This window comes from Nymphalis io, chromosome 25 (assembly GCF_905147045.1).
Source record: "Nymphalis io chromosome 25, ilAglIoxx1.1, whole genome shotgun sequence".
Classification (NCBI taxonomy): Eukaryota; Metazoa; Arthropoda; class Insecta; order Lepidoptera; family Nymphalidae; genus Nymphalis; species Nymphalis io.
The window spans coordinates 594,629-620,940 of record NC_065912.1 but is presented as its reverse complement, the minus strand read 5'-3'; the positions used below and the strand labels follow the sequence as shown (position 1 = coordinate 620,940).

The following is a 26,312-nucleotide window of genomic DNA, read 5'->3' as shown; positions in this document are numbered from 1 at the left end:
TATTGCACGATCTTTATACAATATTAAATTCGGTAAGGCGTGAATAAATGTGGAAGTGTTTATAATTTATCTCGCGCTTGACGACGAAGGAAAACACAATTCTGCCACATGTGTATTAGACCCGCATTGGAGCAGCGTGGTGAAATAAGCTCCAAACCTTCTCAAAAAAGGAGAGAAAGCCTCAGCCTAGCAGTGGGACATTCACTGTAAATTCGGTTACTTTATAAAAAAATTTGATGTTTTCTTATTAGGGTAAATACATCTTAATATACCTTAAATATGCCTTTCCAATAACAAGCTTGGAGCTTAATCCGCCACTCTGCACCAATACTGGGTGGCGGAGAATCATATTGCAAATTGTCGTGAAATGTTCAAAACAGGCAAACCTATGTATGTTTTAATAATTATTTTTGACTAATTTCGTGGTTAGAATCACTAGGCGTACACTTGTGTACATTTATTTGTCTTGCTTGGGAGAACACTAATGCTTAATAATTTACAATAAACTCCATTTTTTGATGTATTTATGTGTTTGCAGTAGCTGTTAGAGGTCACTGCGTTTCATTTCACGGTTGGTCATTTGAATTACACCCCGTAGACAATATTACCATGTTTAAGTAAAACGAACGTACACTAAAAAAAACAAAACATACGATACTAATTTATAAATGTTTGTAAGTAAGGTCTTAAATAATAATCATTATAAAAACAAAAAATAAATACAAAAACATTCATCTCACGTAAATAATCGAGTGATATTACTTGTATTTATTAAATATTCAATAATACAATGTTATCTCGTTCATCTCGAGTAAATCCTGGAGCCGCATCAGGTGAAACGTATCCCCTAGCTATTGTTCCCGACCCTCCGTCCTCTTCACTGAGCACGCCATAGTAACCCTCCGTGAACTGATAATGTTTTCCCGGGTTCGTTTGGATGTTTCTTAAAAGTATTAGTTTTTTATTGTGATTAAATAGGCAAAATCGATTTATTTCTGAAATGTTATTGTGCGTGTCCACTGATATAGATGACAATTTCTGTGTGCAATCATTTTGAATGTCGCCAACAAAAAAATATTGTTCTTATTGGCTGCTGACGGCAGCCAAAGTTCCCAATTTTCTGTCTGTGGTGAGTCATTATTGTGTTAATCTATACATAACTTCCATAATACCCTATCGATTTTACAACACACGCCATGGAGGCTCTCGGACTGAATGATTTTTCCGATTAAATAGACAAATTATATATAAAAATATTCTTCGTAAATTTACATCGGTCTACACACGACTTTAATATATATACGGATTTTATAATAACGCTCAACAATGATAAAAACATCTACGAAAATAATATAGAATTTAGAAATTAAAATATACTTTATTATATTAAGCTTAATTGCATTAAAAGCACGTTTAAATCCTCATTTTACAGAATTCAATTAATTTTAAAGCTACCGGTTTAAAATTTAGATTCCAGCGAGAACAAGATGAGTATATTGCCGTTTCTCGCTTTAGTAGTATTAATAATTTTTTTAGACATATTTATATAATGAACTCATTGTATACATATAAACGAATAATATTACAGACTATTTTGTGAACTTTTTTTTGTATATATTTGCCGGGAAGGCAAATGACTCTACTCCAGCGATGGTAAGTGGTAGTAGAGTCCAAACGCGACGACGACCAGTACAGTCGGGAAGAATGTTCTGTACTAGCCGCCCCCGCCTTGCCGGCCCGCAAGATGCCTCTTCACGCCTCGTTTGAAGGAACCCGGGTTGTAAGAGGAGGGGAACACGTGAGCTGGTAAAGAATTCCATTGGAATTCCTTTTGGAAGTGCAACAAAGAAAGGAGTTGTCAAATTTCTTTGTGTGTGATGGAATTGATGTCACAGTTAGGCGGTTACATCGAGAGCCAGCGCGCGTAGACTTGTGAAGGAAGGGGGAAACAGGAATTAGAGAGAATAACTCCTCAGAGCACTCGCCGTGATACAGTCGATAGAAAGCGCTTAGTGCTGCTATCTCTCGACGCAATTGTAAAGGCTCGAGGGTGTTTGTGACCTTTACATCGCCAATAATCCGAACCGCACGTCGTTGTAACCGATCCTAGGCCTCCAGTAGGTACTTATCTAGTATATAATTTGCAATGAGTAACTAATTTATTAATTGGAAAAGTTAAATACTGAATTTTAATATATAAACGATTATTATAAATAAATAATTAATACACATGCAATTTGATCTGCCTACTCAACTTTCTAGTTGACGCTCAGAAAAGCTCTATAGATATTCATCCAGCTTTTTTTACTTTAAAAATAACTGCAATATATAATTTAATGCAAAATTCTATTAAGTGGGTGTTTAATCGACTGCGCGTCAAAGACAATACTTTGTAGTTAAAATCTAAATATACTTTATTCATGAAATCACTAGTTTTGAATCGTCATTTTACAGAATTAAATGTATACCAGCTGTACCACCAGCTACCACCGGTTTGGAATATAGATTCTGCCGAGAAGAAGCTCAGTAGTGGAAACTAATCGATCTTTAGGTAATAACCTATTCACTTTCCAACCTTTCTAAAACAAAAAAATACAGTGAAATCCCCAACATTATGGTAATGACGCGTCATCCAGTTGGCACGAGATGGATAGACTTAGGGTGCATATTCAGTGATTCAGTTAGGAAACTGATTTTGGGGAACTGAAAGTCCCTCTTAAGTTTATTCTCGTTATTACTTTACTGTAGGTTGGCGTTTTGTTGCCAAGTTGAACACCTCAACTGATGATGAAAAATCTTAAAAAGTGAAAACTCAATAAAGAGTGAAAGATAATTGGAATATTTATTAATAGGTTTTATATACTATTAAATTTTATATTACTACAAGACTGTCTGAAATCTATGCCGTATTTGTTTTACTTGCCAATTAGGCCAAGGCCTTTTGAGAAGAAAGCTTGAAGCTCGTTCCACGGCTCTGCTACAATACAGATTAGATGATACACATGCAAAAGATTTCGCAGGTCCAGGTTCCTTCACGATATTTTATTTAAGCGCCGAGCACGTGAATTGCACACGAATTAAGCACAGGAAAATTCAGTCTTCTTGTCTGGATTCGAAGATACAATCTTCGGTTAAAATCCACGTGTACTAGCCACTGAGACATCTCGACTCTAATACTTAAATGGGCTGCCGTTTTATTTATAAGTTCAGTATATTTTTTATTTAAAAGCTTATCTCATTGTACGTTTTTTCATCGACTCGGTATCCGAGTCATTTGTGCCGAGGAACTAAGAGCTTTTAGTCCAAGATGAAAGAATCATCGATACATTGCGAAATGCGCAAATAACAAGCAGCATAACAATCCCTCAGAATATTATGTAATATAGAGTAAAATAATAGCACACAATGTCCCACAGCTGGGCTTATGTCGGGGTTCCTTTCATCACGCCTTTCGTGAATACAAATGTGGTAGATTATCATCATATGCTAATTATCTCTCTCTCATACTGGCTCACTCACCATTCACACTGAAAAAATAATAAGAAGTTTTAATATTTCAAACATAATTGAATTACAGTAACAGCCCGTTAATGTCCCACTGCTGGGCTAAGGCCTCCTATCCCTTTTGAGGAGAAGGTTTGGAGCTTATTCCACCACGCTGCTCCAATGCGGGTTGGTAGAATACACATGTGGCATAATTTCAATGAAATTAGACACATGCAGGTTTCCTCACGATGTTTTCCTTCACCGTAAAGCACGAGATGAATTATAAACCCAAATTAAGCACATGAAAATACAGTGGTGCTTGCCCGGGTTTGAACCCACGATCATCGGTTAAGATTCATGCGTTCTAACCGCTAGGCCATCTCGGCTATTAATAAATTTGACTTTTTTGTGTATATATGTATATAGCTCAAAATAGTATTTAAAATATGTTTATATAATAATAGGATGACAAATCCAATTATTAGCACTTTAAGACAATATAATTAAAGCAAATTAGCAATTTAAAAAATAATGTTAAAAAAGTATGTATATCATAAAATAAAATAAACGTGTGGATATGTTTGTTTTATTTTCAAATGATTGTCTTAATTAAATTGCCCGTCTGATTAGGTTCCACTCACAATTCTACCGCTAAACAGCAATACTTAGTTTTGTTGCGTTCCGGTTTGAAGGGTGAGCGAGACAGTGTAACTACAGGCGCAAAGGACATCTTCATTCCCAAGGTTGGTGCGCATAGGCGATGTAAGGAATAGTTAATATTTTTTACATCGCCAATGTCTATGGACAGTGGTGACCAACTAATATCAGGTGCCTTGTCCGACCGCCTATAACATAAAAAGGGTGCTAGATCAAATTATTGGCACTAAGACAATATCTCCTTTTTATGTTTTCTATCTAATCTATCTAATTTCAAAAAAGTACGTTTTTTTTTATAGAATAGGAAAGCGGACGAGCATATGGGCCACCTGATGTTATGTGGTCACCAACGCCCATAGACATTGGCATTGTAAGAAATGTTTACCATCGCTTACATCGCCAATGCGCCACCATTTGGGAACTAAGATGTTATGTCCCTTATGCCTGTAATTACACTGGCTCATGTATATCGCAAAACCAGATAAACATATCCACCAAATTATTGTCTTTATAAAATATTATTTTTACAAAAAGATGACATATAAAATAAGGACAACAATGGTCACATTAAACTGTTTAGATAAAATATATTAAGCAATTCTTGAAATATTTAATGTCAATTTACAGTAGCGTTAAGACCGGTAACAAAGATGAAACTTAAAATTAAACTGACATCTTGACAGTTAGATATATAAGATAGAAATAGAATAATACCTTTAGCGAAGAAAAATGGCTGAGGAACACCAATAATTTTAAAACGTGACTGACGCCATTTTGAACGTAAAAGTGCTGCCATTATAAAAAGTAAAAACTCCTTGAAAATTTTTATTTGGCTAAAGAATAAGTATAGAATGTACGGCAGGAAAAAATCTTTCGAATTTAACAAATGCAGCAATATAAATCGTAAACAGTATGTTATATTAAAATCAATATATCCGTACCGAAAAGTATTAGAATATTATTTTCAATTATAAGAATATCTCTGAACGAAGCTTGTTAACGATATCCCCTTACTTTATGATAATGACGCCCATCCTGTTGCCGAAGATGTATAGCCAAGGGGTGCAAAGGGTGCATATTCAGTGATTTTGTTAGGATGTTGATTTGATGGACCGATGCATTTCGGCATTATCCTTATATTCGTTAAGTAGCCTCCCTTTTTTAGGAAGAATCTCTTAAATATTATCAACACTTATTATATTATAATTTTTTAAATTTAAGGTTCCAGATTTAAATTTCACGTCAAATTAATAAAAAACTATGGGGTCCTCTACAAAGAAATTCATAGTTTCAACCCAGTGAAGACGTTGGCAAGGTTATATTCCCTTGCCTCGGAAAGCCTTGTTTGTACCCTTGAATAGCAGATTTACCGAACGTGCACTTGTGTTTGTGCACTCACTTGTGCACTGTAATACCTACCGCAAAAATTGCTAGTCTTTGGGATTGGCAGCTTTGATCGAAATTCGATCGTAAGGGCATTATCACACGAGCACTACATGCGATCTCGTTTGTGTGAAAATTTGTTTAGCAGATTAATTTTAGAGTGCCTTCGGAAACCACTTCATTAGTTTCAAAAATTAAAATCAAAATAGGCTTTAATAAGTAATTTTGCATCATTGTGTTACACCAACAGCATTAACTTAAATGTAAAGCTACCACCGATTCAGGATGTACTCTAACGAGAAGAACTATCAAGAGAGTAAGTACCTACTCTTTTTCACCTATTACATTCCATAGATATGAAAATTAAATACAATGAAACTATTATTTATTCAGCATAAAAATCCAACAATAACAACTTCACTAATTTTTTACCATTTGTATAGTTTATCGACTAATATAAAATTTATCAGTGGTATTTGAAACGATAATGAAATTTATTAATAGGCCAAGATAAATTTATTATATATACTATTATATTACATATTTCTTTATGACTCATAATGTTTAAAGCCACATCTTCAATGAGCGCCATCGATCAGAAATCCATAACCCGTGTCAAACTATAAAAGGATTATGATGTAATATTATGTGTTACAACAAAAATTGTTCATATTTTTATTTCAATACTTAATATACTTTAGATATATACTTTAGGAACATAATTTGTATTATCATAGATAGATTAAAGAATTAAAGTAAATAAAGTTATTCGATTAAAGATAACAATCTCAACTGCATGCAAAGAATATATTTTATTAAACATACATATTTCATAAACGATACACCAAAATTATATCTATTGTTTTATAACAGTGTTTATTTTCCTTTATTTGATTAACTTACAAGTTTGTGGTTTTATACCAAACGGGATTACGAAAATCTCAACCCACTAGCGGGATTAAATTGGTATTTTAAATATAAATAGCTTCGAACGTTGATAAACAAACTAAATATTTATGTCACCATTTCAATTAATTATAATCGGAAAATTATAGTGATTTAGTAATGTTATTTAAAACTTATAATCATAAGTAAATTTATTTACGAAATTTCATCAAATTCCATTTGGCGTTTTGATAGGGAGATACGTGACTTCGGCACAACGAAATAAGCGTCCGACGAAGGCTGAATACTAATTCGAAATGAGGAAATTCGATTAGAAATTATATATGTACATCGCAACATTCGAATGTTGCCATCGATAAAAATATAGTCTTTATTTTATATGAACTTCAATCATATTTGTTATTCAAGAGTTATAAATGCATTTCAAATTATTGTTGTTACATAGCATGTAACAACAATAATATTATATTATATATATTTATGTTACATAGCATAACCAAATGTTGTTTCGGTGACCGTATATTTAAAAAAATATTACAAATGTAACGGCTTAATATTTATTTATTAAAAACACCATATACCAAATAAATAATAAAAGTTCTTATGCCACATGATCCATCCAGCTTCCGAAACATCAGACTTTATTCGAAAAAGAATGTAAGTCAAACTGAAACCTTAAATTTTATTTCATTTTACTAACACTATTATGTAATTTAATTGACGGAAAGGAGTATCTACTGAGTTCCTTGCTCTGTGAAATCTACATTCCGAATTGGTGGTAGCTTTATATTTAATATATTCTTATAAAATTACGATAAAAGGGCTTATAGCCCTAAGTAGTCTTAAAAGCAGACTTGAATAATCTAAATCTAATCTCAATAAAAGGATTAAACCTAAAGATAGAAAATTATCCAGTTTTCGGTTATTATTGTAAGACAAATTCGTACCCCATTTAAGAACTTACGACGTTTTTATACGTCGTAAGATACGCGGGCCCGCGTCAGTTTCGCAGTTACAACCGAATAAAGTGAATCGTCAAGTGTGAGGACCTTCAGCCGTTTTACGTCAGCTCTTATTTTATGCCGTGTCTTTTATTCGGGCACAAAATATTTTACGACCCACAAAAGCATACTTGACATTCACGTGACTTCGCCGAGCATCTTGACTTCGTGTTTGAGAAAATTATTGATAAAAAAAAACTTTGGTGTAAGCAACTTTATTGATGATCAGAACAGATTGTATTATTCTTTGAGTCAGAGGCATTTTACAGATATCTTTGGAAGATATCAGGGACCTGAGTTACGTGGGATTTTAACACCTGCAATGACCGCCCTCGACCCGGAATGGAGAGGCCGTGGGAGTACAACCTGGCTTAGTACAACACAATACATAAAAATAAAATCCGCGGTCTGATTATGTCTAATTACATACACAATGCTTGAACAATTATACTATAATTGATGGCAACGAATTGACATTCATAACATCATCATCTTTTGCCAATGTGTTTAAAGATATTTCCCTGTTAATCCAGGAACATGAGACATAAAATCTTATATCTTATTCCAATTATCCGTGCAGTGACGGAGAAAGAATACATTTCGCTGCCCCTCTCTTTCCCATGGGTGTCGTAAGAGGCGACTAAGGGATATCTGAGCGACCATCTGCTCATCTGGTGGTAGGATGCTAACATCCGCCTGGCTTGTTACCACCGTACGCATAGTGAAAAACTCGTGAAGTGGCATGCAGCCGCGTTTCGAGGTCAGCCAGCGTACAGCCAGTGCCCGAGCGAGTATTGCCGCGATGGGTGTTGGTCCAGTGGAGACGGCTGTTGAACCAATGCCGGGGGAAACTGTATTGACCTGCCGGACAGGGAGACCTGAAGAAACGGCTGTTACGCTGGCCGCCCGTGGCATAGTACAGGGGCCCGAGCGTGCCTAATCAGCTCGCGAGGCTGCCCCACCAGGCCACGCATAATCTCGGGGTGGACCGTTGTACCGGTTGGTGACTGGAAGGTGGGGTCCCGGCGGCCACTTCCGAGGGGGTTCGGGGGCCCTTCCGTCCGGCGGATCAGTATATTTTCCCTTTTGGCAACCATTTGGGGAAACACGCCTCCATACTTTGCCCACCCCTATCGTGGCAATACGTCACTCGCTTCACGTCTCTTTTCCTTATTTTTAGCAACATTTGAAATGGTAGCGCAACTAAGAAATAACGGTCGTTCTGCGGTGCACACCCCCACCATACCCACGCTGTTTGAGGTCGAGTTCTCTAACATCCGAGGACTCCACGCTAATCTCAACGCTGTCCACCACCATCTCGAGACAGCACGGCCAGCAATGTTGTTTCTCACGGAGACGCAAATACTCCGCCCTGCCGACACCAGCTACCTTAACTATCCCGGCTACATGCTTGAAGAATCTTTTAAAGCGAAAGCCGGAGTATGCTTCTTCGTCAGGGCGGATATTTGTTGTCACCGATTGCGCTGCTTGGAGGACCCCTCCTTCTCCATGTTGGTGGTACGTGTGGACCTGGTTCGTCAGAGTCGAGTCTACGTGTGCCTCTACAGATCCCACAATGGTGACTTTGAGACAAGCCGATTATTCGACCATCTTAGTCAGGTGGCAGATGCTGCGCAAGAGCAGTTTCCTAACGCGGAATTGGTGTTTTTGGGGGATTTTAATGCTCATGCTTTTGCTCTCACACACGACTTGACCCAACTGGTTGATCAGCCCACCAGGATCCCAGACATTGATGGGCAAGCGCCTTCTCTACTGGATCTTCTGCTGACTCACCCGGTGGAATATCAGGTTGTGGTTCAAGCTCCACTTGGTTCTTCGGATCGCGGCCCTATATCTACCAAAGTGCCACAGGCTAAGCTGCCGCCATCAGCGGTATGCAAACGTCGCGTTTGGCACTATAAGTCGGCAGATTGGGACGGTATGCGCGATTACTATGCGTCAGTCCCTTGGAAGGAACGTTGCTTCAGTAGGAATGACCCGACAGCTACTGCCGCTGCTGTTGCTGATGAGATCTGAAAGCAAACTACAATAAAAATTCCAAGTCCTGTACGAAGGCATACACGAGAGCGGATGCACAGCGCATTGTACAGATTGGTCATGACCTTATTTCGCATCCTAGGGGCTCATATCAATGACATATGCTCTCTCTTGGGAACATACATTGCTATGCAGACGATAGTATAGTGCATGGTGGATACCACGGACGGCGGCGGGAGAATGTTATCATAGAACTCGATAGGACGTTAGAGCTCATCGCCAAATGGGGTTCTGATAATCTTGTTGAGTTTAATGCCAAGAAAAGACAGGTATGTGCTCTCATAGCGAAAAAGTCACCATTTTCCCCTCTTCCCTCCCTCTGTGGCACACCGCTGATGATACAAAGCAAAATCGCCATGCTGGGGATGGACGTTCGCTGCGACCTTAGTCCAAGGGATTACATCTCGAATAGGGATAGGGAAACTCGGAGTTCTGAACAAGGTGCGGCGTTTTTTCACGCCACAACAACTGTGCCTGTTATACAAAACACAGGTACGGTCTTGCGTTGAATATTGCTCGCACCTTTGGGATGGCTCCGCTAAGTACCTACTGGAGGCCTTGGACCGGTTGCAGCGACGTGCAGTACCCATTATTGGCGACGTAAAGGTCACAAACACCCTTGAACCTTTACAATTGCGTCGCGAGATAGCAGCACTGAGCGCTTTCTATCAACTGTATCACGGCGAGTGCTCTGAGGAATTATTCTCTCTAATTCCTGCTTCCCCCTTCCTTCTTAAGTCCACGCGAGCTGGTTCTCGATGTCACCTAACTGTGACATCAATTCCATCGCGCACAAAGAAATTTGGCAACTCCTTTCTTTGTCGCACTACCAAAAAATGGAATTCCTTACCATCTCACGTGTTCCCTCCTCTTACAACCCGGGTTCCTTCAAACGAGGCGTGAAGAGGCATCTTGCAGGCCGGCAAGGCGGTGACGGCTAGTACAGAACATTCTTCCCGACTGTACTGGCCGTCGTCGCGTTTGGACTCTACTACCACTTACCATCAGGTGGAGTAAAGTCATTTGCCATCCCGGCGCATATAAAAAAAAATGACTCTCCTCAATTTTCCTCTTCTAGATAACCAAAAAAATTTGCAAATGTAACTGCAAATAATATTTATTTTAATATTTCTAACATGAAATATGTTTTAGGTTTTACTGATGGTAGGGCTTTGTGCAAGCTTATCTGGGTAGGTACCACCCACTCATCAGACATTAATAGGCAAAGCAGCAATGCTTGGTATTGTTGTATTCCGGTTTAATTGGTGAGTGAGTCAGTGTAATTACAGGCACCAGGGACGTAACATCTTAGTCGATGAAGCGTTGGTTAACATTTTTTACAATGCCAATGTCTATGGGCGTTCGTGACCCCTTAGGAGGTGGTCCATTTGCTAGTCCGCTATACTATATAAAAAAATATTATAATCGCTTTTTAATGGTGGCTGGTGGGCTTTTGTTTCATGTCACATGTTTTAAGTATTTTTTTAAACTAAATCAAAAATATAGAATAAACAAAATCTTATAATTGGTATATATTTTATAACACTATTTTTATATACGCAATAAGAAAATGAATTTCTTAATATATAACTTAAAAACTTAAAAATTGACTTCCTAATATATAAATAAATAAATATGCTATTAATGCCGACGTGGTTTGAGATGAATCTGCTTTCAGTTGGTTTCCTTTCCAGTTGGTCCCCTATGACATCATTGTTGAAATCGAAAATTCCAGAACGGATGCGATCATACCAAAAACGCATTGTGCGTTCACTGTCCATCTAAGTCGTTGATATTGCGTAGTGTCTATGCTGCGTTGGAACCACAACAGAACACAATTTTCGTAATCGATATAACGCGCACTATCGATTTTTCCATGCTTACAAAAACAGCGACAACAAAGAAATATTGAACGGCGGGAAAACAAATTAACAAGTTATTTCTTCAAAAAATAACATACCCATATTATAAAATGAATTTAAATTTGGAGTTCTAAGTAATAGCCAGTATTAAAAATCGTTAATTTCATATTTATATTCTAATTTTGAATCTATATAATTAGAATTAAAACAGTTAACGATTTAAATTGTATTTGATATCAGATTTTTGGAATCTATATTGGAATCAGTGAAATGAAATTAATCAAACGTGACGTCACATGTTATGTTAAAAACATTGTAAGCTACGTCACGTTAAGCGATAGTTTAGCGAGTTTCCCCAACATCCGTGTGACATACTCCCTGTCTAAGAAACAAATGAGTATCGAAATGCCAAGACAAAACTGTATTAAGGCTATGTGTCGGGAGCGAGGGGCGCGCCAGCGAGGGTCGCGTAGGGTTGAGCCACTGACATCGAAAAATATTATATTTATTAAAAACAGTTAAATAATTAAAACGGTAGAAAAGAGTAAGTGCTAAGGTTCTTGTCGGTGATACTCTTGAATATAAAATACTTGATTTGGTTTTGAGTTTATTCTACAACCGAGCACGAGATGAATTACAAAAAACACAAATTAAGCACAAGAAATCTCAGTGTTGCTTTTATTACTATATTTACGTATGAATAAAGTATATTATAATCTTTTTAACTCGTATGGATAATTGTACAGATTAACCTTTCGCTATGTATGTATCTATGTTATACAATTCACACCTTTATATATTATATATAACCCAATGGATACGCTCAATAGCAAATCGGCTTCTATGTATTATTTTTTTAAATAAATCCTTACTAACTTAATATCTCAACTAACATCAAGGACTACAGCTGCAAGACCTTGAAGTGAAGATTAGAAGTGCAATAAGACACCAACTGTTAAGATGTTTATTCTTAAACATCACTTTATATTAAAACGCTTTAAAGGTTCGCTTAATTAACTACGACAGAAGTAAAAATAAAAAGCTGAGATGGCGGATGATGAATCTTAACCGATGATCGTGGGTTCAAACCCGACCAACCACTGAATTTTTATGTGCTTAATTTGTGTTTATAATTCATCTCTTGCTTGACGTGCTATCAATAAAATAAAATTAGAAAGAAATGTTCGTATGTTGTAGTAGTCATATATTTTAAAAAAAATCTTAAAAAAAACGACGCAAAAAAATCTTTTAAAGTATATATAGAACCTATTTTCTGAAAGAATTCCAATAATCTTTTGATATCTTTCTTTGGATGTCTCGAAGGCATTTGAAACGGTTTAGCATGATGGCCTTATCAGCAAGCTTCCTGCATATGGTTTGCCTGCCAGCCTTTGTGCGTGGATTTCAGACTTCCTGAGGAACCGATCGTTGCGAGTGGTGGTTGATGGCCACTCGTCGGATTAAATGGCTATAAATGCCGGTGTTCCCCAGGGATCAGTGCTGTCGGCTACACTATTTCTGCTGCACATCAATGATCTGCTGATGCCCAGTATCCATGGGTACGCAGATGATTGCACAGTTGTCGAGAGCTACAAGTCCAACGCGAGAGCTAGTGAGGCCCAGATTCAGACTCAGAGAGAGGCTATGGTTGATCAATCAAACAAAGTAGAAGTTGCTGAAACTGCTTGAAGGAATTCAAGGACTAGAAAAGAGCTGAAGATCTTCAAACATTTGAACAGATTTTCTTTAATCATAGCTCAGAACACTCAAGTATATTACCTTTCCCAAATAAATCAAAATTAGACGAACAGATACACATTAAGCTTATAACAACCCTCTTTTTGCTTTGGGAGTTAGAAAGCAATAACAACTTACAGGCTCTAGGCTAAGCTATAAGACATAGAAAGATGAAGTTTGCAGGAGACCTTCATTTCGTGACATAGAGAATGAGTATTTTGATTTCAAATTTGGATTATTTTGGTTCTGTAACCCCAATCTTTACCTACATTCAATTGATCCCTTTAAATTGTATTTGTATATTTTTTTTTCAGTAATACACAACATACCTACATAAAAATCTATATTCTCCTTAGACAAAAAAAAGTTAAACAAAAAAATTTATTGGATTTTTTGCGAATAGCAACCCTATGATCACCCCAGCGTCGCACAATCTCGGGGGCGAAGCATGTCAATCAAAATATCCCTTAATGGGGGAGGGTTCCGGCGGGGTTATTAGATAAATACGCCGTCGTAATCATAATGTGAACGCCTAAACGATCATCACTTTCGTTGGATTAGATTTTTATGATTACTCGGAAATAATATTGTGTATGAAAGTGTAAGAATACAGGTTATATAATTTGTATAAGTTAATTTATTGAAGTAACTTGTATTGGTGATGTGTATTACAGGGCTAATTAGGTATTTTGTGTAATTCTTTTATTGTGTAACAGGCATTGTATCTTGTTAAACGCCAAGCTTATTTCACTAATTTCTTTGCATTTTGATAGACATGTGAGAGAATTTCACCTGTTATATGTACTTGGTGGTAGGGCAAGCCCATCACTTAAAGGGTAAATAAGCTAGTACATATATACAAAACATCCCAAAGTTCCCAAAGTAGGTGGCGCATTGACGATGTTAGGGATAGTTAATATTATTTACTGCGTCAATGTCTTTTGGCGATGGGCAACCACTTACTATCAGGTTCTTAAATTATAAATAAACACACACAAGGTTTTTCATGAGATTTACCTTTACTTTACAATACGAATACAGATGAGTTTATAAGCACAAATTAATCACGTGAATACTGAGCGATGTTTCGAATCTTTTGTTAAATCCACTTGTGTGGGTGTCTTAGCTCATTCGTTCTAATTCTGTTTCGTAACGAAATACTTGTGAAACATCATCCCTTCAAGTCTCAAGTGATCAGGTTACCGTTTCCTTTTAGAAGATAAATCTTAACAGCTTTCGGATTAGTCAAAGAATCATAATATTACGATGAATTCTTCTGTGACACGACTCCTTTGCTATTTAATTATCTGCGTATCAAGCATGCTGTTAGAACTCATTTATAGTAGTCTACTTGTGAAATGTGACAACCGATTTACGGTGATACGCTATTTTGAAACGTGTATCCTTAAAATGTAATAACTATTATAGTAAATATCGCTTACTAGTATAACATCACTTTTTGAGATTTATCTGGTCCTGAGGTGATTTAGGAACTTGAAGAATAGCTCTTCTGATCTCCAAATGTGTTTGTTAATGCTTTTACGCACGTTTAAATTTAGTTTAAGATAACTTATGATGTTGAAGTTGCTCTTATTTTTATTCTTTTCGAGTGAGATTAATGAGGAAAAGAAAAGTATTAGCGTAAGCAATTTGAGCGATGTTTACATATCGTTATATATATTGGGAACACCGATTTTGAATTTGTATTTAACGTGAAGTTCTCGTTTTTATATTTGAATAATGATTGAAACAATAACATTTAGTACCTATTTATACTTCTTCTTAGACCTTAGACTTCTTAGACCTACGCAAAATTTCGGAAGACAAACATCAACCTAGGCTGACTTGCGGGTATTATTATATTGCTTAATTTTATAGAATCAGTGTCTACTAATTTATATTTCTTTGTCCACAGGTTTATCCGCATCTAGGCGACCCGAGCCGTACTACGGCCGTGTAATTGGCCGGCTTACCCAGTACGCACATGGAATACGGGGTACTGTGTACGCTGTGGACGAAAGTACGGTATTCGTCCGAGGATTTGCGTACGATGGAACTGGACCCGACGCGTACTTCTGGGTTGGCGATACGCCACAGCCATCACCTGAGGGCACGCTTGTACCATATCCGGAGGACTATGCAAGCCGGTCAGTATCACATTAAATAATCATTTCAACGCGCAGCTTCACCCGCGTTTACCGAGGAGAGGACAGATGTTAAGGACCCTAAGGCCTTTTTCTGTATTCACGTTTTATGTGACATATTTATATAAATATAAATAATAACTGCCTTGTTGGTCTAGTAGCTAGATGTAAGGCCACAGAACCGGAGGTCCTGGGTTCAATTCCCAGGTCGGGCCAATTAAAATCTATTGAGTTTTTCTGACGAAAATTCTCAGTAGCAGCTCGGAGTCTGGAAGTTGGAATACACTTCCGCATCTCGGAAAGCACTTAAAGCCGTTGGTCCTGCGCCTGGAATATTTCCTGTCGTGTCGGATTTCCGTCCCATCACATTATGAGAGTTAAGGAATAGCGATTGCACCTGTGTTTGCGCACACATTCGTGCGCTATAATATCTCCTGCGTAATTGGCTATTCTCTCTTGAAATTGGCCGCCGTGGCCGAAATCGGTCTGGAGGACATTATTATTATTACTTTATATTAATCAGTTCAGTAGTGAGGTCGCGAAGGCGTAACGAACAAACTCACTTTCACATTTATAATATTAGTATGAATAGTCGACTTCAATCGCTATAAAAGTAATCTAACTTTAATTTCAGCAAAGTCCATTAGCGTTTTACAATTTTCGTGTCATCGTCGCATGACAAACGATATTTATTCACGTTTATTTATTTATTATATATAAATTACTGTATAATATTTATTATACTAGATTTAGCTCAAAGCTCTACGCGCTATAAAGATACGTATTTATTAATATAGGTAATTAACTTACCTTATGTGTTGTTGAAAAATATACAGGTTCTGACTTCGTGACCACTTTGTATATACATTCAAATTCTGACGGGCTGGTTGGCGTGGTTGGTAGATACTTGCAGTAGGATATAGGACTAGATATAGGATAGTAGGACAGACATTTGTGTGCACGAACATGTCTGCTTTTCCTGAGTCTGGGTGTAATTATCAATATAAGTATGTATTTACAAAAGAAAAAGTAGTATATGTAGTATATAAGTTGTCTGGTTTCCATAGTACAAGCTCTGCTTTGTTTGGGATCAAATGACCGTGTGTGAATTATGTCCCAGGATATTTATTATTATTCAATAAAGCATATATTATGTAAGTATATGTGACGCGATTAAGACAAAAGGCGCGCAGGTGTAAGTCGAAAAAAAATTAAGCTTTTACTAAAGTTAAATTAGACAGTGACGTAGAGAAAATACTCTCAGCGTGAAGTCTGTTATTCCTTATCAGTAGGGTAACATTTTCTTCATATTTTTCATTTTCATGACAAAAAAAAATTAAAAGTCCAAACTTAAAATTTATATAATTTTTTAATGGTCGATGCTGTTTTAATTCATATAAAAAGTCGTTAGAGAAATTGAAATTTAGAACACACAGTAACAGCCTGTGAATGTCCCACTGCTGGGCTAAAGGCCTCCTCTCCTCTTTTTGAGGAGAAGGTTTGGAGCTTATTCCACCACGCTACTCCAATGCGGGTTGGTAGAATTCACATGTGACAGAATTTCAGTGAAATTAGACACATGCAGGTTTCCTCACGATGTTTTCCTTCACCGTAAAGCACGAGATGAATTATAATCACAAATTAAGCACATGAAAATTCAGTGGTGCTTGCCCGGGCTTGAACCCACGATCATCGGTTAAGATTCACGCGTTCTTACCACAGGGCCATCTCGGCTTCACATTAGAACACACAGCCTAAACGATTTTTTCATCATTTTTTAATTTTATAATAACCGAGATGTAGAAACAAATATTACAGCACTGTACCACAATTAGTAATGCAAGGATTTTTATTATTAATAAAATACCTAGCTAGTATTTGTTAATTTAATGACAAGTTATATAAAATTAATTGTGTTTTATTACCTGGAAAAATGTGACTACTGACTTTTTTGTAGGTATTTCTCGTCTATATATTGAACTCGTGTTAGATTTAATTTTAATATAATATCAAATAAAGTATAATAATAATAACGTCCTCCAAACCAATTTCGGCCACGGTGGCCAATCTCAAGAGAGATTAGCCAACTACGCAGGAGATATTATAGTGCACAAGCGTGTGCACAAACATAGGTGCACTCTGGACCGGAAAAAGTTCAGGCGCAGGACCAACGGCTTTACGTGCTTTCCAAGACAAAGGAGTGTACACACTTCCAACTTCCAGACTCCGGGCTGCTATTAACAATTTTCTGACAGAAAAACTTAAACTTTTATTGGCCTGACCTGAGAATTGAACCCAGGACCTCGGGGTCTGCGGCCTTACATCAAGCCAATAGACCAACGAGGCAGTCAAATAAAGTATATAGTGTATACAATACATATTAAAAGTATAATTCAAATAATGGTACGTTACAAAATTTTCACCTAACGTTTTATATAGAGAAAATCGGTATAAAAAGATACATTGATAATCGTTGATGGTATTTAATTATGTATTTTATCGCTCCATTTATCAATGGTTACTATATAATTTTTCGGGGTAATTATTTACAGATAACCTTTCTTTATGCCATATGTACAAAATCTGAATATTATTTATTCAAATGTGCCTGTATACGTACTAACACTTTATATAACAACTTATTGAATCTATCATGTATATAAACACAATACACACATGTAACGAGTACATCAAACATACGTTTATTAATTCTTTTATAGTATAGGTAGGCGGACGAGCATATAAGCCACCTTGTGGTAAGTGGTCACCAACGCCCATAGACATTTGCATTGTAAGAAATGTTAACCATCGCTTACATCACCAATGCGCCACCAATAGGAGCTAAGATGTTATGTCCCGTGTGCCTGTAATTACACTGGCTCAATCACCTTTCAAACCGGAACACAACAATACCGAGTACTGCTGTTAGTGGGTGGTACCTACCCAGACGAGCTGCACAAACCCCTCCCACCTGTAAATAATTAGTAATAGTGATAAACATAATTTGGTTCCATATAATATTTTTAACTCACAGAAGTCACGGAAGATCTGCGTTGTTGTTGCATACTGCCCAAGTTATATGTTTTATCTCATCATCATCAAATCACGTGCACTAACAGAATTTTAAAATTGGAATTTATCGTCCTCAATATTCATTAAAATGAAATCATTCCATCATCTTCACACTAATGAAGTTGTCAAACAAATAAAATACAGTTTCACAATTCAATTGAATAATGGTTTCCTCCGTCATGTTCTAGAATCGAAAGGAACTTTTTAATGATCTCAAGATATCGCAATATACGCGTCCTATTTCCATACAAAATATGTTTGCGCTGGGTAGGCGTCCCACTAACTGCTAACATGGTTTAAATATGTACTCATTTACTTTTTACTTTACAAATATCTTAGCATATATTCTGGTTATAGATTCGAAACGTCTTTTTTATGTTATAGGTAGGCGGACAGGCAAATAAGCCACCTTATGTTAAGTGGTCACCACCGCCCATAGACATTCGCGAGTAAGAAGCATTAACCATTCTTTATATCGCCAATGCGCCACCAACTTTGAAAACGAAGATGTTATTTCCCTTGTGCCTGTAGTTACACTGGCTCACTCATCCTTTAAACCGGAACGCAACAATACTAAGTAGGTTGGCGGTAGAATATCTGTTGATTGGTTGGTAACTTCAGGCGGGCTTGCACAAAGCCATACCACCTAGAATTCTAGTCTTTAACTAGTTTTAAGGAGTAAGTTACCACCTAATGGTAAGTGGTCACTTTCGCCCATAGACCCTAGCAGTTTAAGAAATATGGTACCCCTTTCTAGACAACTTCTTCTCATTTGATATTTGAATTGCATAATTTATTATTTTATTCGTATATGCACAAAAAACTGCTAGTTCGATATGTATATAAACTTAATCAGATTATTGGTAAATAGTAGTGTTTATAATGAAATAAGTTCCATAATAATGTATTATTATATACATTCGAGATATGCAAGAAAATTTAAAACAATTGTGCATGCTTTCTTACACAGGGGCGTCCTTCTAAAGGCAATACATAGCATTATTATATACATACATAGTCTGTAACTGTAAGACCCATAACAAGAACTTTCTACTAGAAAATTAAAAAAAACATTACAAGAGGCTGTTGTCTATACCTCAAAATCCAACTAAACATAGAGTCTTGTCTTTATTTCTTGTTTACCAAAATTTGATAATGAATATTATATACAGTAACAGCCTGTTAATGTCCCACTGCTGGGCTAAGGCCTCCTCTCCCTTTTGAGGAGAAGGTTTGGAGCTTATTCCACCACGCTGCTCCAATGCGGGTTGGTAGAATACACATGTGGCATTATTTCAATGAAATTAGACACATGCAGGTTTCCTCACGATGTTTTCCTTCACCGTTAAGCACGAGATGAATTATAAACACAAATTAAGCACATGAAAATTCAGTGGTGCTTGCCCGGGTTTGAACCCACGATCATCGGTTAAGATTCACGCGTTCTAACCACTAGGCCATCTCGGCTTTTAAATATATATTATATACATTGTTGTTATTTAATGTTATTAATTTGTATTATAATGTTAAGGCAATTTTCGGCAATATATTCTAGAGAGTTAGCAACGTACTGACAACATTAATTAACTAATATTAGATGATTATTCATAGATAAATATGCCAATTACGTCGATCACAATATTTGAATGAAACCTGTTTGGTGTAACTCTGTTAGTACTGGCAAACAAGTTAAGTTTGAACCAATATTTACTATTATACATTTCAATTCGTGTTGCCAATACTTTAAGGGAGGGTTTTAAAAGCTCAAGAAAGTTATAGAAAAAAAAATTCACTAACCCTGAAACTTACCCTGGTAAAAATTAAATACAGTTGATTTTTTCTATCCTTGTCTTCAAATCCAGAGTAAACAGGTTTCTTCTAGGCGAGCGTGCTACATCCTAGACCGTGTTGATGCTTAACATCAGGCAAGTAACGGTCAAACGCTGGCCTGTTATGGGTAAAACAAAAAACTAATTATTATTTATTGATCGTTTATTTCCTTAACTTAATTTACCCAGAATTTTCATGTTGCGGGTATGAGTTTTGTTCCTATTTTCTTTACTTATCTTACTCGCATTTTCTTCCACGTGTGTAATGGGTTTACGTGTCAGGAACCCTATGTTTTTGTACACCTGACACAGTGTACACTTTACGCAAAGTTTAATGATGATCAGTTTAGTTGTTGAGACTTGAAAGCATAAAAAATAAAACTCACGTTTGCATTTTTAATATTATTATTGGACTGGGATGTGACATTCATAGTATTACTTTCTACAGGGACCCGCCGGTGCTATCAGCACATACGAACTCCGATATCCTGCTCCGGCTACCGGCTGGAAAGAGACTACGAGACATCAAATGGATAAGCGTTTGGTGTCGCAGATTCACGGTAACTATTTGTATTGTTTTTATGGTAACACGCACATACATTGCTATAATATTGCTAACCCTTTCTTATGCATACGCTTAAAAAAATAGAATATATTATACGTATACACACAATGATGACTCATAGATCAAACACGGGCAAGCACCACAGAATTTTCATTTGCTTAATTTGCGTTAATTCATCTCGTGCTCGGCGGTAAAGGAAAATATTATAAAGAAGTCTGCATGTGGCGGGTGAAAATCTGCCACATATCCACCAATGCGCATTTGAGCAGCGTGATGGAGCAAGCGCAAAACCTTCATAAAAAGGAGAGGGTTCTTAGCCAAGCAGTGGGATATTTATCGGCTGTTACTTTACTTTTTACTTATAATTTTGTTTAAATCTTATGTATAATAGAATCACTGCAAATATTACTTGGCGATAAAATATTCTTATTACCTGACTTCTTATATAAGTAAAAAAATAATATCCTTATTATTTAAAAAAAATGTATGTATTTTTTTTACTCTTAACTTTTCATTCTGGAGACAAATAAATGAAAACTTTTGTAAGCACATTTAAAAAATAAAATCGTATGATAAAAAGAGGTCCTCTTTTTGCACAAAATGGCTGTTGAGGGTCTGTGGTCGGCCATGTTTTGTTGGAAAGTTACATTTTTTTTACGTATGACGTCAAAGCCGCAAGCTTAGATGTTGTTAATTTTTGTACAAAATATTCAACAACAAAAGCATATGACCGGATGCGAATTAGTCACTTAATTTATTTGTCTCTTATGAATCTCTGACTGTTCCATTAAATTGGCAAACTTCTCTCATATTAACTAGGATTTATGGGAAATCATACAATTGTTTTGCTTTAAATATATATTTTTTACTTGGCCATGACAATTATATTTATTATATATATAAATTAAATAATTTCATTTGCAACAAATCATGTAAAAAGTACCACCATTTAAAAATATTTAAGAAGTTTTAAAGTCCCAATTAAACTGAATTATCTAGTAAATTATGTAGTAAATTTGAAATAAATAAAAAATAATCATGATGAAATATGATAAGGCTTTTTTAAATCGTAGTACACAAGAAAAAGTAAGCACGATGCCTTTACGTGACTTACGTAATGTTAAAAAAAAACTCAATCCGTGTGTACACTTAAACCGGAATTTAATGACCTTGGTCATGAACCAACGAGAGAACTTATAATAGTAAAAAAAATTGTTAAACTTATTTATACTGAGTTTTAACTAAACATATATGTTAAGTTAAAGTTTATTACAATAAAATGTTCATTTAGTAATAGGTAATTATAAAGTAACAGCCTGTGAATGGGCCACTTCTGGGCTAAGGTTTCTTCTCCATTTTTTTTTTCGAGAAGCAGTTTTGGAGCTTATTATACCACGCTGCTTCAATGCGGGTTGGTGGTATACACATGTGGCAGAATTTCAGTGAAATTAAATTCATGCAGGTTTCCTCACGATGTTTTCCTTCACCGTCAAGCACGAGATGAATTATAAACACAAAACACATGAAAATTAAGCGATGCTTGCCCGTGTCTGAACCTACTATCATCGGTTAAGATTCACGAGTTCTTACCACTAGGCCATCTCGGCTATTTATTAATTATGATTATGATTAAATCTAATCAGATTTATTTAGTTGATCATAAAGAGAGTTTTGGCGCAATTATATTCATTAATTCTCATTATGCCTTAATAGTTTAACAATTCTTTCGGTGGCAAAACAATAATTCGATACACATTTTTTTATTTACCTCAAGTTATAATTTTGAATGGTTAGATTAAAAACCTTAAAAATTCTTGTGTCAACCTAACTCATTTTCAAACCAATAATACTCATTTTCAAACCAATTTTACAACAGAAAAGTATATATTATCTTCTACTAAAAACATGGAAGAGTATTGGATAATGTCAATAAAAACAATGAATGAAACAAAATGACGATTATAAAACAAGCTTGGTGAGTATATGTAAGTTCAAGCCAAAAATATCGATTAGAGCCGCGCGCAAACGCGAACTTCCCGCCAAATTTTGACATTTATTTATTGTAACATTAACAAAACGGGGTGTATATTAACAAAATGGTCTTATCAAATCTTGAATATCTTAAAATAATAAATGAATAATTATTGTATACATATAAATATATTATGTATCTCGGCAACGGCTCTAACGATTTAGTTATTATTTTGTATTCAAATAAGGTTTTACTTTTTATCTACTTATTACAAAAAATATATATAATTAATAAATTATTAGAGCAAAATTAATATATATCACGCAAAAAACATTTTTACTCAAATATATACAAGTACGTAACGGATATATTACATTATATATTTAATGTATTTTAACAATATATATAGTAAATAAGGATTAATATTAACGAAACAAATTGACCAAAGTTACTTCATCTCATTTTTTATTCTTCATCTTATTTTTCTAAAAATGGTTATTTTCTCTTATATATATATATAGATATCTTGATATAAGGTATCTGGGACATTTCTTTAGGCACTTTAAAACCTACAATTTAGCACCCTCAGAGTACTTTAAACGACGTAATGAAAAAAAAACTATAATTTAAGACATTCCAGGACAATTAGTAATATAAATATTGGTGAAAATCAATATCAATATTTCAACGTGTAGTCCAGAAGTACACGAACAATTCGGTTAAATGCAATTTGCATTTTTTTTTTATTATTTCAGGTCAACTTCGGTGATGTATTCCTTCCACCGGGGCTCGATCCTCCTCGTCCACGGGTGCTGCCAGAATTCAAACGGCTAGCTCATGGGCTAAGATCTGGCAATATAAGCGTTTTAGATGCTAAAACATTCTACATACCAAACTTGCATTATGACGGTGCAGGTCCAGACGCCTACTTCTGGGTGGGAAATGGCAGTGAACCCAGTCCGTTTGGTACTAAAGTGAGTTATTTCATTGTATTTTTAGAAATATAAGATCTATTAAACAAAGTCTGTCACACTCTAAATGTTCTTAGCATTTGAGCGATATGCAAGCAGATTATAACGAGACGATTACTAGCTTATTCTGAAATGATGTAATAGAAATGACGTCATAATATTATATACTTGTTCAAACTTAAATCTGCGAATGTGTGGTTGATTTTTTAATTATGCGCCCATCCTTGGAAAATAACGATTTGAGATTAAATTCTGAAGGTGCTGTTTTGATGACCTTTTGATGTTGTATCAATTAAAGTTCCTATTATCCATTTTATTTTTGGTGGTAACTGAGATCATCAATTTTTTTATTATTTTGCACCACTCATGATCATGAACTGAAGGTGAGATCAGAAATGGGATGATCGTCTATAAACCGAATATCTCTCTATATTTATATGAATGTTGGATTATCTGTTTGAGATTAATAGATTTGGACCCCGTTTGACCGATTACCATTAAAGCTGTCACGGATATACATAGCTTTTCATAGAGTTTTTTTTGTCCTATTCATTGTTACTCGCTGTTCGATGACTTTGCAGGAGATCATCTATACTGTTTACAGTTCAACCAATCGCCATGTTAATCTATATACACACAGGCAGGACAACGTCTGACGAGTTTAGCATGTGACATAAAATGGATTATATGTACCTTTTATATAAAGAGAACACTTTCGTTTGATATTTCCATATATACTCTAAACTCTTATAATTTCCAAAACTTTAGGTGCCCAACGAAATGGGTTCTTTGAACCCCCTCCGTGGATACCAAGGGGAAGACATCGAAATCGTACTACCCGGTAAGCTGACTGCCTACGATGTGGACTGGCTCTCCGTTTGGTGTGTAGAGTACAGGCACAACTTTGGTCATGTTTACATACCTAAGGACTTAGATGTACCGCCAGCTTTGGGACAAACGAAAATAACCGTAAGTACACAAAACAAATTGGAAACTTAAGGGTTTAATGAAACATTGAAAATATCATAATGGATTTTGTCTTTTGACATAGTAAGTGCTACATTTATGGTCAGAGATTTTAAGATTTTATTGTGTTTTGATTGATAAAACATGGAAATTCACTTAAAATTATTGGAATTCTTCTGAAAATTACCAATAATTACGCAAAATTGCATCGACTTTAATATCGTACACATTTTTAACATTATTACAAAACACTTCATAATTTTAATATGGTGTTCGTAAAATACATAATATATATAATAACACAGTATAATTTGATCGAAAAATTATCGCTTTTTATTGACAAAATGTTTAACTCGAAACTTTGGATAGCATTTTTGGTAAGCAGAAAAACGATTCAGATATATTTATTATTTATCATATAATATACGGCACATAACTGATATTTGCATGTGTTAATAATATTGACTTTGCTATCTATGTGTATATTAACAGCCAGCCTGGGATCATATAATATTTTTAATCTGTTCTAGCTTGCCTTTAACTCATTTTAATCGGTTTCAGGTTAAACGGATTCCATTAAAGCGTCCAACTAACCAATCACAAAAGCTTATTCATAAACCAGATTCTCATCCATTTTCATTTTTTGATTGGATTCGCATTTAATTTCATATTTCATTAATAACTCATTTATTTGATTATACATGAATAAGTAGGTTTAAGTAAGAATAATTAAATAATTCATTATTAACATTAGAATGTGCGTTTCTTTTCACGCTTTCCTTTGGATTTAATAACTTTGGTTTACAGCCAGCTTGGTGGTACAATCCGGTAAGTAAATAATATATTTTATATATAATAAAAATGACTGTACTTAATCAATAAAACACTCCATGTTACAGATATTATTTTTTATCAAGTAATAAGTTTGGTTGTAAATTTATTTATAAACAAAGTAAATAATAATTTTTGTTTACGTAAATAATATATTTTATTAGAATGTAATTGTCAAATATTCAATCGATAATATATATAATATAGTATTCACGCGTTATCTGTATCCCGCGAGAGGTATTCTAATTTATTTAAGTAACTTATTCTACTAAAAGTTACAAAATTAATTAAATATTTAATAGACAATTTAAATGAATAATTAGTAAGTTATATATAATAAAAAAACAATTATGATAATGATTAATAAGACCATAATCAGTTGCACGCGCGCATCCTTCCGGGTCGGGCGTTTTTGAGCTTAATCTGTGCGCTCGTTGTTATAACTTTGAAAAAATAATTACGGACACACTAGTACTATACACTGAAATACATCTTATAATAAGCTTTTTTTTTTAAATCCATCTTAGTAATTGCAGATTGTTGCAATGTTCTTATTAAAAGAAAATAATTCTGACTTAAGATCTTAGAGCCAGAATTATTTTCTTTAGAGCTGCAGTGCTTATCTGTAGGAACTCATTTCATTACTCACCCATGAAATGTTGACAATTGACTTTTTTTTTATTGAATAGGAAGGCGGCCGAGCATATGGGCCACCAGATGGTAAGTGGTCACCAACGCCCATAGACATTGGCATTGTAAGAAATGTTAACCATCGCTTACATCGCCAATGCGCCACCAACCTTGAGAACCAAAATGCTATATCCCTTGTGCCTGTAATTACACTGACTCACTCACCCTTCAAACCGGAACAC

The 26,312-nt window shown here is 35.4% G+C and overlaps 1 protein-coding gene across 2 annotated transcripts in view; it reads left to right on the top strand.

Annotated features, from left to right (window-relative positions):
* LOC126778116 (protein Skeletor, isoforms B/C) overlaps positions 1-26,312 on the top strand; it is a 47,860-nt gene that overhangs the window by 9,139 nt on the left and 12,409 nt on the right. Inside the window, exons 2-6 of one of the 2 annotated variants that reach the window (XM_050501509.1) lie at positions 15,006-15,237; positions 20,584-20,695; positions 23,428-23,646; positions 24,412-24,612; positions 25,417-25,437. In XM_050501509.1, the coding sequence (XP_050357466.1) occupies positions 15,006-15,237; positions 20,584-20,695; positions 23,428-23,646; positions 24,412-24,612; positions 25,417-25,437 (785 nt within the window). The remainder of the gene's footprint in view (positions 1-15,005; positions 15,238-20,583; positions 20,696-23,427; positions 23,647-24,411; positions 24,613-25,416; positions 25,438-26,312) is intronic. The other variant, XM_050501510.1, reaches the window with a different exon arrangement.